The 17799-nt window shown below is 30.3% G+C and overlaps 1 protein-coding gene across 1 annotated transcript in view; it reads left to right on the top strand.

Moving 5' to 3' along the window:
• The window catches only part of LOC134727366 (uncharacterized), a 74247-nt gene extending 57089 nt beyond the window's left edge, over positions 1–17158 (top strand). The window contains exons 8-12 of the mRNA XM_063591779.1: positions 2386–2739; positions 11066–11209; positions 12112–12285; positions 13401–13624; positions 14439–17158. Of these exons, the coding sequence (XP_063447849.1) occupies positions 2386–2739; positions 11066–11209; positions 12112–12285; positions 13401–13624; positions 14439–15066 (1524 nt within the window). The 3' untranslated portion in view covers positions 15067–17158. The remainder of the gene's footprint in view (positions 1–2385; positions 2740–11065; positions 11210–12111; positions 12286–13400; positions 13625–14438) is intronic.
• Positions 17159–17799: the final 641 nt, after the last annotated feature.

Here is a 17799-nt window from a genome sequence, read left to right as displayed (position 1 = left end):
ATATTCTCTGTAAATTTTTCCAATTTTTTGTAAATAAACAAAATGAAACTATAAAAAATATACAAATAAATTAAACAGTAATAGTGGTCGATGTTATTTTAAGACCTTGAATTTCTTGTTATACAATCTGCATGCAAAAGTTTAGGATAAACGGGACGAATACATTTTGGATTTAAACGAACGTACATGTAACATTTTCATAACTTTAAAACCTTTAAAGCAAGGATAAAGATATCATAAATATTTTAAAATTTCACTAGAGATTTATCACAAATAGAATGCTATTAGTATTGAAATATTATACCACTAGCTAACATTTGATATTTGATAACAGTGCTATTTTGCATCCAATAGTTAATGGTAATATTGTTCATAAGGCTTATTGCAAGTTAAGGAATTGTGTTTCTTTTTAAAAATTGTTTTTGTTGCGATCGAAACAATATCTTTAGCTGATTTATAGTTTGAAACAAAACTTACATGTTTCTTTTTCTATTTAGCCTTGAAATTTGTACAATTAATTTTGGGCATTCGCGTCTGAAATCTTGTTTGAACTGTAGTAACCGATATAAGATGACAAGACGCTATGGTTTCAAATGAGCTGGTTATAAGTACTTTGACCTTGCAGTTGTGCTAAATACAAGTTATCGATTCCATTGTTTTTTTTTGTTGCTTATACGCTCTCTCTAAAGATAGCTGCGAACTGAAACTTTGGTAGATTTTGGCAAATTTTCATGAGTAATTACCGCAATTTAAATGTACATAGTAATAACCTGTCAACCTAAACTAAAATTATATTGGAAATATAAAAGTTGTTTTGTTGTTTAAGATATATATAAAAATAAATAAATGAATTCATGTATCTTTAGATCATAAAAATCAGTTCGTTTTCAAAACATGAAAAAATTGTGAAAATGTATCTGATTTGCCTAAACATCAATGTGCATGGCTAAACTTATTTGAAAAGTTATATTATGTAAAAAAAAAACCACCTCAAAACACGAACTAGTAATGTTATGTAAAAAAAAACTATGTAAAAAAAAATGAAAAACAAACAAAAGATCAACAGCAGTCTGCAAATCACACTTAAAAAATTATAAACAAAGTAACACGAACCGCACTCAAAACAGGGAGTGATCACTTGTTCTCCGGAAGGGTTAGTAGATAATGCACCAAACGTGATTCTTTTCCACGAAAGACTATAGCAAGTGTCGGCTTTTGTCTCGGTTATTCAAGAAAAATTGTCCTAAATTTTGATCCCATACTGCAAAATTTGCGTTCGATTGTATTATTTCCATATTTGTATCGACATGGATTTAAAAATACAATAAATGAATATTTATATGCAAAAATCTGTCCTTTTTCTTTTGATATTTTAAAATGTGTTTAATAATTTTGTTATTTTTTTTACATTACTTCACCAGCTATGATTTAAAACTGTCAATAGCCATCAATATATGTTTCTGACAGCTCAGAAAGTCAATGTTAGTTTTAAAAATTTGTGGTAATAGACTGAAATGAGGTGGTTAGTCATTAAATCAGTGTTAAATTCGATTCTCGAATTGATCCGATTTTTATCACTGATGTGGTCTCAATAATTGTATAAATATTAAGTTTGATATTTAAATGATTGAGTTGGAAAGGCATTTTATTAAAAGAATATAAAAATACTCATATTTTAGCGGATAGATTAAAGACAGTGTTAAAATTGTTTCGAAATGAATAAAGAAGTATAAATATTTGAAAAATTAAGACGCTATTAAAAAACTTTTAACACAGGTATATGTTAATTATTATGGTCAATAAAAGTCTAAATAATTTTACAGCTGCCATAAAACAACTTTTTATACGGAGATGAATTACACCCAGGGTTCATCAATAGGTTCAGATCTCTGAACCGTCTGCTGCGACACAGTTTGAAAAAACGCAATCACTTGAACACCAAACGACAATTGTCACGAGACGACCTTTGCACTTTGAATCACATTTCCTTCTCGGATTGTATATATTGGCGGGGGATCTTTAAACTTATTGTTATAACAATGGAAATCCGCTAGTTGAGCGAAGATATTAAACGCACCAGTAACCATTGTGGTATATTAATTCGTTTATAATAATTTCATAAGCATAGGAAGGTTCACAATAGGTAGTGAAAGGGAAAAGTAGAAGTGGCTATTTGAATAACGGATAGAGTGTGACATACACAATGAATGATTAAAAGAAAGAAAAGGACTCTATCGTTGTCTACATAATAATATCAGAATCTTTATTTTACATTTGACTTCCTGATTTTGTGCTTTAAAATGTGAAAATGGATATTGATTTAACACAATTGGTACTGGTCAAAAGTTCAGACAATTTATAATTTAGATTCATTAACATTTATAATTGGATGTATTTCAGGAATTAAAGCGACTTGACCATAGCTTCACCAAAGACATTCTAGAAAAGTTAGATAAAAATGTCGTGACGGAAGATATTTTGGAAAAACTAATTATTATACACATGAGGAAAACAAGTTGTGTTACCGTTCAGACCATTAAGGTTGCGGAAGCACCTTTATCAAGAACGCATAGTTTAACTGATGCCATAGACCCAAGACAAGATGGGTTCACAAGCAGTGCAGGAAGCACCATCAGCCGGAAAAGTGAACCGGACATGCGGAGATGGTCGAAAAAAGACGGATTGGGATCTAACAATTCCGATGATATTTGGGGAGAAGTGGAAAAATACCAAAGAGCTGTAAGTTTTACAATTCAGATAAACTGTTTTCACCGACTTTTGTTTGTTGAATATTACTGTTTTGTTTAATGTTAGTAAGAGTTAATTGAACCTGTTGTTAGTTTTAACGAGGGATTATGTTGGCGAGATCAACAGTAATTAATAAATGCTGCTTTTTAATATCATTAACTATTTGTTTTTAACTCCTACATGTAGGTATTGTTTAGGCTTATGTTTATTTACAAAAAGAAATGTAGCAACATATACACAATATATCATGATTTAGTTGAGAAAAGTTAACGACAAAATATATCTACAATTTTTGGTCCAAAGAGAATTTTTACCACATTAATAAAGAAATGAATTGAAGTTGAAAATTATTCTCAGATTTAATAATAGATACCATTCTCCTCACTTATTCAAAAATTCCGAAATCAATAATTGTCATTAAATGATACATTTAGAATTCATTAAAGAGTTGAAAATACTTTTGAATAGGGGAAATGAAGGCATGAAAAATCATCATTTATTGATGAATACGCTGTTTGGTTGTTTCAATAATTTCAAAGGTAACGTGTTTTTGTGATATGTTACTACTATATTAGCACTATCATTAGTCTTATATTTATTCAAAAGAAAAAGATAAAAAACGAGCAATGAAATGTATACTTAATTGATTTCAAAGGGAACGTAAATGTCAATTCAATTTCAATCCATAGAAATTCTCTTAAATTGTTATAAATGGGTAGAGAAATAAGTTATTTATATAAAATACATTCATAATGATACGGTGCATTCACTGTTCTTTTGGTCTATTGTAATATCAGTCTTCTCATGAACACACACATTTTGTTAATAAGCCATCAAAACGAGCAAAAAAAAAAGAGAAACCTTCACTCAATTATACCTATAATACGTATATAAATGAAAATAAAATAAATAGCATTAAAGTCTTTATTACAAATTGTTGATGTTATCAGAAACAAAATATTAATATGACAAAATTGAATAATAATATTTAAATATTTACTACAATAAAGCATTTGACTCGAACTACAACCGACATATCTTTACGTCTTTGTCAGTCTGGTTATTGTTTAGACCGCAGTTGGTTCATACAGGGCATCTACTGTGTCATCGTCGTGCAAACGATCTTTTAATAAATACTATGACTATTCTTGTGCCAGAATCCGCCAAGTCATTTAACTTTAACAAAAATGTCCTTTAACGAAAATAGCATTTCATTTATTCTTAAAATGAATTATTTAAAAGAATTTATTTCGAATGTTTCTATATTTTTATATTTTAAAAGCGGCGAAAACCTTTATTTGAAAATAGACTTAGTATTTAATAACACGTGTGCGGTTCATTTGATTTTGAAATTAGTTTTCGTTTCCAAAATGTTTACGTTGAAAGTACTAGTTCATCAACCTTAATTTTATACATGTATTTATAAAACAAGAAAATAACGGCAATTGTAGAATTCTCTCAGTCGTAAACATACTTATAAACCGCATTAGACTAGAATTTAGTTGATTGACTCTTGACTTGTCTTTACCTTGCTGAATGCTTCATATATATCTTTTGGTTTTCATTGTTCTATGTATGACATGTTTGATTATTGAAAAGATTTAGATTTTTCATAGTTTCATTTCAAATTGTGTTTGAAGTCGCAATTTTAATATTGATACGGATGAAAGTAGATTTTGTGTATAGTCTCATTGACAGCAACCCAATGACTTACTCTAACACAAAGAAATCTAGAAGGTAACATTTTAGTCTAAAACAATAGACAGATGTCTAACTACAAGTATAATATATTAAGCCCTAAATCGTCGCGATGCGTTCTTTAAATATGCATGATCTTTTGTTAATGATTTAAATGAAACCGACTCTAAATAAAGCTTTATGTCTTATGTAAGTATAACAATAGCAGAGTTTTTCAGTGACGTAAGCAATTACATTAAAATATTTTATTTTTTAAAATTACTATATAATTGTACACTCTTCGTTTCCATGTGCACGACGATCATTTAACTGTCATCGCTTAACTTAATAGTCTGTGCACCATTTGTAGCGTGCAACTTCAATTCCGCTTTGAACCGTTTGTAGTCTTACAATGCTCTTCGGGTTGCCCATGTCTGTTCCAAGGGAGACATACAGTCAAGTTATAGCTGTGAAGGTCAAGGACATGTTATCACACACTGTGGCAAATGATCAAGAGTGGCTATATAGACTGTATTAAGTATCGTTTTATCAACAGCTTGTGAACAATAATTGGCCTTGTCAAATGTAAAGAAATAAATTTAAGTAACTGTGAAATTAAATATTAATGCGCTGTCCGATTAACCTGCATGAACTGCGTCTTGTTCAATTTAAAAAGGATTAAATATTTCAATCTAATCTCTTTAGGTCCTGTGTTATAATATAATATTATACTTAAATGGTCGACAGTACCAAAGTTAAATCAAACTACCCTACATTTTTTGTAGCATTTTTAAGGATATTGTTGAAGTTTCTTTAAAAAGTAAATCCAAGTTATTTACGACATGGCCATTCCCAGGGTCAAAATTAAGAAACCATTTTCTTCCTAATTTATTGAAAGCACTGCCATAAATAAATAATTATTATATATATAATATAATGGGGGGGGGGGGGGCGAGTCATCGAGACGACATTTTTATCCTTAAAATTTGTACATACATGTACCACACCATTGAAAAATAAATTGAAAATGAAATAATAGGTAAAAAAGAACGAACAGTATTTTTCTGCCAGATAGTTACAACATGACCATTACAAATGAATTGTTGTATAATAGTTTTTCACAAGTCAAAAGAAAAAGAGCAATTGTCTCTTAAAGTTATGCACACTTATAATTATGTAATGGGTTATTTCGCAAGTCAAATACTAAGAGCCATTTTCTCCAAAAGTTATTGGCACAATGGCCATTTCCATGCACAATGTCATTTATATGCATTACAACTTGTTCAATTGTAAGATGATTCAAAACTAGAATTTTTATAGTTTTTTTTCTAGAGCAACTAGGTATAGAGTAACTGCCAAACTATAACCTAGCATTCAAATAGAAATGAAACCGTCATGTTCCATGTAAATAAAAGTACCTGATAGCCTTATATACAAACTTTACAAAAATTATAAGTTTTAGCTTCAGACATACTTTATGTTTTCTCATTGTCGAAGGCCGTACGGTGGCCTAATTACTTACTATCACTTTATTTAAAATCTGGTGGGTATTTCATATATTATACAACAGCATTGTTTAGTGGGCAGTGTCAGTTCGATTTTTTACAATACAGACATAAGTAAAGTGCCTATTTTATTTAAACTCTTTAATATTCAAATTACACTAGTTTTCATCAGATGTCTGTGCATACCAAATTACTTATTACATTTTATAGTAATAATTTGATGAATAATGATTTAAATAAAACTTAAGTAGTTGCAAGTTATTATAGAGTTTATACAAATTATAGACCCGGCATAGTAAATTGTTACTGCAAAAATCTCTTATCTTACGTCATAACACTCATAAATAAACATCAGAATTAGTTGACCTAATTATATTTATCAATAATGTTACTCAATATTTCTGAAATAATGAATGAACCGTTTGGAATTTTAAGTGATATTGGATACAATTTAAAATTGAGCAGTGGGATTGTTCATTGCAGAAACAGATCTTTTACAAAACAATTGATTTAAAAGTAGTCTTTATTAATGCCCCAGGGTTTCATGACCAGAAATGACCCAGCAGACTAGTATTTTCATTCAATGTTTAGCAATACTATCTCCCTGTGGGAAGGAAAACCAGTGAAACGTTGATCGACTTTTTACCCCCTGTGAAAAGAACATTGCAGTACGACATACGCTCGTATAAAGACACAGTTAACATGATATGCTATTTAACAATGTTATCAATCACTTCTTTATTTAAAATTTGTTAACTCAATATCGTGTTAAACAAAACAATTTATAAAATCTAAATTTAGAATTTCTAATACTTTTCTTTTCGTTTTAATAAATTTCTAAGTCCTAGCCATTTTGAACAGTTATTTTGAAATTATGCCAATCTTGACCTGGTTACATTGCTGTTTATATGGAACAAAATATTGAATATGAATTATGATTAGAAATGTTTATGAAATCGTATGATATCGATTTAGTTTAGTATACGAAGAATAATTTAAAGGTAGCTGAATAAAAAAAATATATATGAAAGTTTTATATGCCGTGATGTACTTTTTTAACAGAAGAGTTCATGTTGAACTGTTGCTGAGAAACCGTCTAGTCTAAGTTTTGATCATTCGTATATAAAAATGGTTCCATTAAATTATGCATGTTAAAGTCGAATATATATATTCTTTTGAATAATTGTAATTTAATAACAATTTTGTATTCACCTTATGGAATTAACTTTTTTTCATAGTACTGATGCAAAATGTCTTTGATTTGGTTTGGTCGCATAGATACATGTAATAACATACAATATTTTTAATACATGTTAATGGTGCACATTTTTATTAACTTTTTTCTTTAAACAATTTGATATATTCAAAATAATAAAAAAAAAATGGAGTATAAACTAATGAGACAGAACCCGCTACTTTTCTTTCAGAAAACTATACTCAAACGCCATCATAAGGCAATACATAACCAGTATCCGATAGTTGACAGATAACTTCATAATATGGTATCTTTATGTGTTTACAATATATTTGTACATATTTATTCAGATAATTGACTTAAACGTTCTTTTGTATCTCAACTAGTTATGTCTCCACAAAGTTGTTTAATAGTTTTTGGAAGAACCTCTTGGGTGAAAATTTATTTCCTTTAGTATAGTATGTGATTTTTATAATTGATAATACATGTTTGTACTTTCGTACATAAAATAAACGGTAATATTGGTGGCTTATTATTTGGACCTCTTTACATTTCTTCGCATTTGTATGTTGTTTACAGAAGTAGGAACTAAGGCTTCAGTACTGCTGCTAATGCATTGCTTTTACAGTCACTTCAATAAGATCAGTAGTCAGTGCTTGGATACGTATTTTTTTTTAACATTCTACCATTCTAAAATTTTCTGTAGAAACATTTGGAAACTATTATGAAATTAAGTTTTCATATCCTTCATGGAAAGTTGACCAAAGAAAACTGTTGGTATACTTTTAAGGTCTACATTGTATTTTGTTCATAAGTCTACCCATGTATACTAGTGGTTATACGCACCAAACTTTATATTCTTTAGTATTTCATTAATTTTCCCCCTCGGGAACATCTACCCCCCTTAATCCGTTTTAACTGCTTTACTATTGTTAAAAATATTACCTGTGACTCGAACGGTCCCACGTCGTTTTTATCATCACCCGTCTGTCTAAGCAACATCAATAACATCTAATTAATATCTTTTTTCAAACATATCTATAAAATTAAAAGTTATTAATTTCAAAGATTTCTTAAGATTTTATTATAAGGAAACTTTATTAGGTAATACCCACAAAAGATTAATTAGGAAAACGTCAAGATTTGATATACAGCGTGTCAGAACCTCGCTTGATTTTATATAAACGCCCTCCCCTAAGCATCTTAAACCGGCAATATGTTTCAACAATATTGACAATAAATTCAATTTGGTACAATCATTGTTTGAATAACAATACATAATATACGACTCTAACAAATCAGACTTCTTTCTTTTTACTGTAGTAAAAAAGTGATTGTAATTTTAAGGTTTAATTGGCTTTTACAATAGTTACCAAACTATTACGGAAGGATTGTAACAATGGGCGACAATAGCAACAAAAGAGGACCCTTACACATCAAACAATAAAAATATATTATGGATTCAAGATTTCATAATGTGGGTCTAATTTCAGGTACCCGTTTTTTCAGTCATAAATATTTATAAATCGATCAACGTAAGCAATATTCTAGTAGCGATTTATTTTTTTGTTTTTTAAAAAGTGAAAACAAATATGTTAGCGGGAGGCAGTTAAAACAGAATTCATGTTAAAAAAAGTTAACCTTTAAACTTTACTGCATGTTTATAGAGATAATAGGGATATATCGGAGCATGTTATCATGTAAATTGTAACACATTAAACAGCAGTATGTCATGTTTTAGACCAAAATGGATGTAACGAATTCATTGGTAAGCTTCCAGTTTTATTTAAATGTTTAGAAATTAATCATTTTTATCTAGTTTTGGAAAGAGGGAACCAATTATGTTGTCTTTTTGCTAGTTTTAACGGGTATAACATGGGGAGAAGTATACTCTTGCTCATCCGGGGCACCTTGTACAAATTCCTATATTTGTTGGGGTTCCTGTAGTCTTAAGTTTTATGCAGTTATGTAGTGTTTTGTAGTTGTCTCATCGTCCAGGTTTTTTGGTTTTTTTGTCTGGATTTTCTACCTCTCTTCGCCTTGTGGGTTCTTATTCTCACTTAATTTTTGATTTATTCTGGATATAATTATCATAGTTATTAATTTGAACTGAAATTTGAAATAAATTGATGAAAGGAGAATTGGGATATACAGGGGCAGATCATGTCATTTTTTGTTGAAAAGGTGCGTTCCAATCAAGAATAAAAAGGGGTCCAATCATATGTCCCCATTCAAAAGCACAATAGCGGGTGGGACCCTCTTTTTTGATCCGCCACTGATAAAAATGTCCTTGAGATGGAAGGCCAAGGTAGCAAGTGTAAAAAATCCTATATGATAAAAGAATAACTGTTATCACAGATAAGCAATACACTTATGTAATTGGTAATGATCCATAAACAATCCTATTTTATATGCCATATTGAAGTTCATTTTTCTAAGCTGATTATGATTAAGCTGTTTATTATTCCCTTACATTTTATGAATACATAAATAATCCATGCTGTTGTACAAGAATTTTGTATGCAGGTGGACGAGACAATGAAATTATTGGCAAATGTTCTAGACATTTATTATCCTTTGGCTCGGAATTCGTCGGCAAATCTAATCGTATATTTTATAAGTAAAAATCTGTTACCTTTTTCAAAGCTGCCTTTTTTTACATTAAGTGCTGATTTCATTATATGGAGAGTTGTTTCATTGGCACTCATACCACATCTTCTTATTACTATTGATCATCAACTTCAACTCGGGCTTTTAAATAGTTCATGTATGTACATTATATAAATAAATACTAGTGTGCCGTTTTAGAACGGGGTGATCGAACTAACATTTGATATTTACAATTAGATATGTAAACAATAATATCATCAATTAAAGTGATAATGTAAAAAATATCTTAAATGTGAAATTTAGCAATTTGTTTTGCATAAAATATGATAAAATATGCTTGAAAACATAATATTTTATTATCAGTTAACCTTGAATTTCTTTAATTTGGATAATTTGTTTTGCATAAAATATGAACAAATATACTTGAAAAAATTCGTATTAATAATTCGACCTTGAATTTTAACAACAATGTCGGAACCAAATGATAAGCACAAAATATAAATGTAGTTCAAAAGTTACTTGCAAATATTTCGTAAGACTTCCAAATGCTGTTTCGGTGTCGAACTTTTGAAGAGTGACTAAGTTGCTTATTTGAAATATTATGCAAGTCAGCCTCAGTTCCATCGGCTTATTTTATATAACGAATTACATAATACATAATTGTCAATAGTACTATCTATTATAATATAACATACAATTTGTCATAGAGTTCCTGCTTTTTAACCTATCGAACAAAATACATTATGAAACATATCAATAATTCTCATAAATAAAGTATAAGCATTATTAAATAAATTCTTCAGTTAATCAAATATATATTGGAAGTTGTGACAAAGATGGTCGGGTTTCTACTGTACATTGGTTTTTTCCATTGAAGACTGTTAGTCATTTTGTACGAAAACTTTGTTACTAGATACTACGCAAGGTAAAACCGTACAACGACTCTTACTTGTACTGTTAAAATAGTGTGCCATCTGATTACAATGATATTTAAATTTATACAATAATTGCAAAATGTTGTTGATATGGACAGACAAAGGCTAGATCGAAAATGTTTTGAACAACGAAATAGGTTTTATTTCGATTTTAAAAACAGAAGAAGCTTTTTCTACGTCATCGTGTTTTGTGTGTTATTGTTTTAGTTTTTGTTATCACAAGTATATTTTAATTTGAGTTCCATTAGAGGGTTAAATTCGTACCGTATTCCAAATATGTGTATCTTCACGTAGAATCTACCTGCAAATCATCCTTGAAATGAAGAAAGGAATTTTATCAGTTAATAAATTAGTTAATTTTCTGGATCTAAGACCGTTTTAATCTTGTATTATAGAAATCAGCACGCTCAAGAGTGGCCACGGGGAAACGCCGAGTCGGACCAGGAGTGAGACCAGGAGTTACACAAGTAATTGGGATTTCTCCAATGGAACCTTTAAATGAAGGCATGGAGGATAACAACCTCACGAAAGTGGAAGAGGTAATTAATATTCTAGTTATTATCACACTTATAATTCTGTAGACATTGTATTCATATAAGTAAAACAGTGCATATAAGACTAACTTATTGGAGTCTGTGTCCAAAAAGGTGTGTGTAAAAAAAAAGATTTTTATTTGAAAATTTATAAGTATAGATTTTTTTTTTTATTGAAACTCAATGAAAAAATTTCATTCCATTTTTAATTTGAAGGACTAAGTTCTACTTTTCACCTTAATTTTCCTTCTTTTTATATTTTGCTTTACGCAAGATATAAAATTTTACAAAAAAAAATTAAAAAAATTGTAGGTTGAACTTAGTCTAGTAATTACGATGAAAATGAAATGCCAATCTCCATTTAGATGCTAGTGTATTGTTGTGTATTGTAGTATTTAACTTGTCAGTTTATGATTGGATACCAGCTGATGTTATAAATATGGTCATTCACTTTTGTTTAATTAATATTCACTTTCTGATCTCGTACAAAAACGTAATAGAAACAAAACAGCACGAAATGAACTCCTGTTTCGCAGCTATATACAGAAATTTCATGTTTACTTACCGTGTTAATCATTTCCTTTAAACAACAAAATTACCATGATAAATAGAAAGTTTTTTATAATTACAAAACAACTTCCGTTTGAACAACATTATCCGTCAATCTTAGCAGCGACAGAAAATTATTACAGATGCCAAACAGTGCTGTAACAATTAGTACAACAAAAGTAACACAAAGAATGATTTCAAGGAAATAGAGAGAAGAAGGTGCAGCTTTCCATTTATTTCACCCCAAGTTTCACATCTATTATTTATCAAGGTTTTAGTTTTGCATATTTAAAACAAAATCTTTTTATATAAATCCAAAGTCAAGCCATCTATTAGTTTCGTATTTTGTTTATCAACAGACGGAGGGTAAATTCAGCGTTAAAAGCCGACCAGACAGTGGCATCGCTGTAAGCATGTCTTCCGGTAGTTACTCAAGTTACTCAAGCTCAGATACCGCCAAGGAGCCAAGGGATGATATTGACGAAGCCTGCCAATCGGAAATTCCTGATGTTTTACTTGATAGAGTAGAAAAAGTAAGCTTTTTTATTGTCAATATTGGAACTGTTATACAAATGAGGGGTTTAACAAACAAAAAAAATCCCAATTTTCTACGCTCGGAAATGCATGTACCAAGTCAGATATATGATAGTTGTTTCCTTTTCCTTTGTCGTGTTTGAGCTTTTGATTGTGCCATTTATTAAGAAATTTTTCGTTGTGAATTTTCTTTGGAGTTTGAATTTTTGTTACTTTGCTCTTTAGAACGAGAAGATAGTTTAACAATAACCTTTGAATTGTATTTTTCTTAAAATTAGTCAAAGGAAAACTTAAAATTAAAACAGCGTTATCATAATCCCTTTTTAAGAAATACTAGAGCACACCCGTGATATCGCGGGTCCGTGACTGAATTAAAGTATATAACTATTCGCAAGCCTTATTTTAGTATTAGTATTGCCATCTGATAAAGTCATGCCGATTTTAAGATACACAGTTTTCTCTGCTTTCAAATCTTTCTGTTTGAACCCGTCGAACTGGAACTTATCAATTATTGGTAATATTGATTATTTGGAAACGTGACAAAAGGTCCTGGAATGGGGTATTTTTTAATCAACAGATTTGTCCTATATTAGTTATAAATAAAGTTGAATTCTTTGATTCGTTGTTTAACGTCATACCCGCTGACAAATTGAAAACTGTACCTATACGCCTTATTTTTAGTCCAGATTTTTAGTATTCGTATTGTTTACCTCTTAGAAAGTTTTACTGATTAAAATACTACAATAGGTAACAATTTGACAATTTAGTAGTGTCAACCCTGTGATTATGACCCGTGTATATAGCATATTAATCCTGAATACACCGTTTGGTGGTGCGCCTGTCAGATGCAGAACGTACAGATAAGGTAACAGGTGAATATACTATTGGTATCGGTATCGGACTCGACCCGGAACTTCTTAATTATTGGCAATGTTAATTACGTGGAAAACAAAAGGACCTGGAGTGATGTAATTTTTAATCTACACCTTTGTACTATATTAGTTTTATATAAAGTTGAATTCTTTGATTCGTCGATTTTACGTGATGACGGCTGACAAATTGGACCTCGTCTTTTTAGTATTATAGATAGTTACATTGTTTATGTGTATTGCAGGTGAAACCTGAAGCATTCAACGACATTAAAAGTCTTGTTGCTGGAATTACCAAAGGTCTAACATCTACTGAGACGAAAGCTATGGCGCTATACCAGTGGCTTGTCAGGATTAATTTTGATAAGTGCACAAATACTACGAAACGAATAAGTTCCCCATGTGCTAAACTACGCCAGATAGTAGACAAAAAGCTCAGTCATGCGCAGTTCTATCAGGATTTATGCAAGTAAGTTGTTTTTTAATCTCAGGTTTTAACTTTGTCGTCTTTACCACAATCTTCTATATTGGGAAGTATTACATAATTTCTTTTTGTTTCGTCAGACTAGTTAACAATAGTTTGCATTTTCTGTTCTGTTTATAGAACCTTCATAGATTATTGGAATCTCATTTGAAAGATACAATTTTGATAGCATCTCTATTTGGCTAATTGTTACAAATCTCAATAAAAGGATTAAAGGTCAATGTTATAGGAGTATTTGACATGTGCTCTTGTCATGCAAGTATCGTTTTCGCGTATATAAACATTATTAAGGTTATATAAACCTTATTAAATGAGTTAGTAAATAAAACAACTAAGAACCTTATTTTACAAAATACAAACTTAATGCAACAAACATGCGTAATAAATGGTTTTCGTGTCTGCACGCATCTGTTTTATGTTTGTTGGTTGAAGAAATGTGTATGTGGCCTTTATACTAGCACTACTCGATTTCAAGTTAAAAAAGCTTCAAATAAAGAACAATACAATACAAATAGACTAACGCATTATCATAGTGCACTGAGTTCATAAGACAACACAACAAAAGCATTGATCTGAAATTCAAATACTTATTCCAGCAACACGCAGACTCGAATACGCATATATCTACATTTGCACTAGGTTTTCTAAGTCATAAAATGAAATGTACAAACAATGTAGACTAGTTATTTAAAAAAAAAAACAGTCATTGAAAAGATACAATGAAACTTACAAATTGTTTTTTTATATATGCATTGGCACTCATACCACATCTTATTATTTTTACTTCATATTTTTTCAGGGCTGCTGGCATTAAATGTGAAAAGGTCGAAGGTTATGTTAAAAACAAAGATTATCTTCCGGGAAATACAGTGCAATCATCTAAATTTTTACATGTATGGAATGCAGTGAGCATTGGTGGACAATTCAGACTTGTAGATCCTTGTTTCGGAGCAAGAAAAGAGAAATATTTCATTGATCACTATTTTGCAACATCACCAGACGATTTAATTTTATCCCACTATCCTAAGGAAAAGAGGTGGATGTTAATGAACCAGTCGTTATCAGTAGAAGACTTTGAAGGCACGGTCAAAACATGGCCGGCAATGTTTCATTTTAATATCCGACCGTTAAGTATGAAATCTGTTATTCGGACTTACGATGGTAAACTAAGTGTGACAGTGTTACTAAGAGGTGTGGCTGTAATACCAGTGTTAGAGTATTCTGGCCCTGGTGCAGAGTTGGACGCTGACTCACTTAAAGATAACATTGATGAAGAAATCCGAGACTCGGAAAACGCCGAGACATTCCACATAACATTGCCACAAGAAGGAAATTATTACTTTACTTTAACAGCACATATCATGAATGAAAACAGAGATGTGCCTGTGTTTCAATATCGTATAGAATATGTCGATGAATTGTTATGAGATTATGTACACGCATAAATCTTGATGTTTTATATTTGGTGTTAATTAACTCAATTTGAATGCAAATGCTGAAATTTGATCAGCATATTACTGATTTGGTATAATGTTTCCTTATTGAGAAAGTAATTTAATAGCGTAATTGATTACCAAAAGTATATAATTTCATACGTGATGCCATAAATAGAGACTGTCATTATAGAAAGCTAGAGAGAGGGTAAAAGTTTTATTTTTAGGTCTTGTTGTGAAATGTGTTTAGGTGCCATATCATTTCCATTCTAATTGTTTTATAATTTGAATATAAAATTGAATTTGTTTACAAATTGTTGTTTTGATGAATAATAATTTATTTTCTGTTATGTCTATCTTGTCTGAAAACATTGTACAATCAAAAGACAGTGTGAGGATTGGTATCACCACATGTTGAAATGTTTTTGAATTTCAATGAAGTTACAGTGTAAAAGACACGGGTTATCTCCCATTTAACAATAGGGTATTTGGGTCACCCTTGTTGTCAAGATCTATTATATTGAAACAGAAAAAGGATAGGTAACCAGTCTTATTGATCACATTGATAGCTCCATCTGTCAATGAAAAAACTGTAAACACAATCAAAATATAGTACACATTGAAATATTAACTTGTGCAAGCATGTTTACAATCTGATTTGTATTTAGATGTTTTCATATTTAACATTGAACACTGTTTGTAAACGTATAGCGTGTGTGATGCAATACTGTTCCCTGTCCACTGGTTTCGTCCATTTCCGTCTGTGGTCGATACTGTGAACGGAAATTGACGATTATAATCGTTGGACTGTCCTCTGGTAGTCATTATTATATATACCTACCTCGTTTGTTATTTAACATCTTATGTAGATAGTTTATAAATATGGTAGAATAGGGAAAGCTTTTCAATATATTTAGGTAGACATTCAAACTTTAACTTTTCTTTAAAGTTTATTTTAAAAGTTAACTTCATTTACTCTCTCCCTTTTATGTAGAAATTTCTTTAAAATGAGATTGTCCTTGCTTGCAATCTCAACTGTAAATTCTTGGTGTGGTCTATGCATTAGATATTATATCTGAAATTAGTCAGAGAAAATATAAAATAAAATCCTTTACATTAACCAAATACAACCATTTCTCTCTGCAAATCATTTGTTTCGTGTTTTCTAAACTGGTACCCCATTCTACCATATTTTTGTTAGTGTTTGTTTGTGTTGTATCAGCCTAAATCAAAACGGTTAAGTTTGAAGGCTGGGACATACCATTTCAGTATTGACATGTAGCAAGTGCTCTTACGTTATGTTTGTATTAGGTTTAGAACTTCCGCATTTAATTTATTGTTACATTTTATCATTGTTATCATTATCGAAAGTGCTACTGCTGTTGGGATGTAATCTCATCAAAATGAACTCACAGTACTCATCTTTCTTTTATTCATTTCCTTATTTCAAAATGAAATTCCAGATTTCTGGATTTAACTTTAACAAGTCGTTCTTTTGATGGTAAAAAAGGATAAACAATGTAAACCTCTTCACTAGTCAAGTAAACTACTTCTATTATTATGACGTTTTTTTGTTTTATAGTTTTAATCTGAATTAAAAAAATATGGCTTTATATTTTGGTTTGAAAACAGGTGAACAATAATTTCCTCTTGGAAACGAATAACACATGCTAAATTTTGTACTATACCATTTCATTGGAGGTTATACCAATGGAATATTGTATTTTTTAAGAAAAAACTTTGAGAAAAGTACGCTTGAGTTAGTATAGCATAAATCTAATAATTTAAAATTTTGGAATTTTGATTTTTTCGAAGAATTTTGAATTTCCTTAATCTATATCTATGTAACTTTATGAATTTTAGCAACCAAAAAACCTGTCTCTTAAATCTATGTTGTGGTTTTGTTTTCTCTTGAATTCACAATTTTATTTTTTTCATTGTTGCCATGGTAATCAGCATTACTGTTTGACAGTAACAATCAGACACCGTCCATTATACAAACTGTGATATAATATTTTGTCATTCAATATGTATTCATTTTTTATAAATTATATTGTTGCTTAAATAAAAATATCATCAAAATATTTCTTTTCATTATGTTGTTATTACATTTAGCTATAAACCCAGGTCTTATCTACTATTTGTCTACACTAGAAAACATCTGCACCAAGTCAGGAATATGAAAGTTGTTATCCATTAGTTTTTGAGCTTTTGGTTGTGCAATTTGCTTAGTGTCTTTCCGTTTAGACGTTTCCTCGGAATTCGGTATTTTTGTTATGTTACTTTTTGTCATGGTTATTTTGAGAAGAGAATGATGGTGAATTCATCTTAACATTTTCAATCGCCATTTTGGAATGGTTCCAGACATGCTTTAAACAATGAGATACTTATTCCATAATACATGTACAATTGCTTAACCTGTAGCTAAGGTTGTGAGTTCGAACCCCGTGAGGATGCATTCGACCCCAATCTTAATTGACTAGGATTGTCAGTTCTCCTTCCGAAGGTCGGACATTTCAGCTTACTCTGCCAATATAAATTGGCCGCCACGAAATAACCGAAAATCTGTAAATAAAAGTGGCGTTAAATAACAAAAACGAACATTGCAATTTTGCAAACGATAGGGTGAATACTACAGCTGATTTGATGCTGTTTGTTTTTTAGTTTTGATAGCATGATGTTCACAATTTTTAAAAGAGTTTTCTTACAAGAATTTGGTGACACGAG

Source organism: Mytilus trossulus, chromosome 1 (assembly GCF_036588685.1).
Source record: "Mytilus trossulus isolate FHL-02 chromosome 1, PNRI_Mtr1.1.1.hap1, whole genome shotgun sequence".
Classification (NCBI taxonomy): domain Eukaryota; kingdom Metazoa; phylum Mollusca; class Bivalvia; order Mytilida; family Mytilidae; genus Mytilus; species Mytilus trossulus.
Note: the sequence above shows the minus strand (reverse complement) of the source record. Positions and strands in the feature narration are given on the sequence as shown.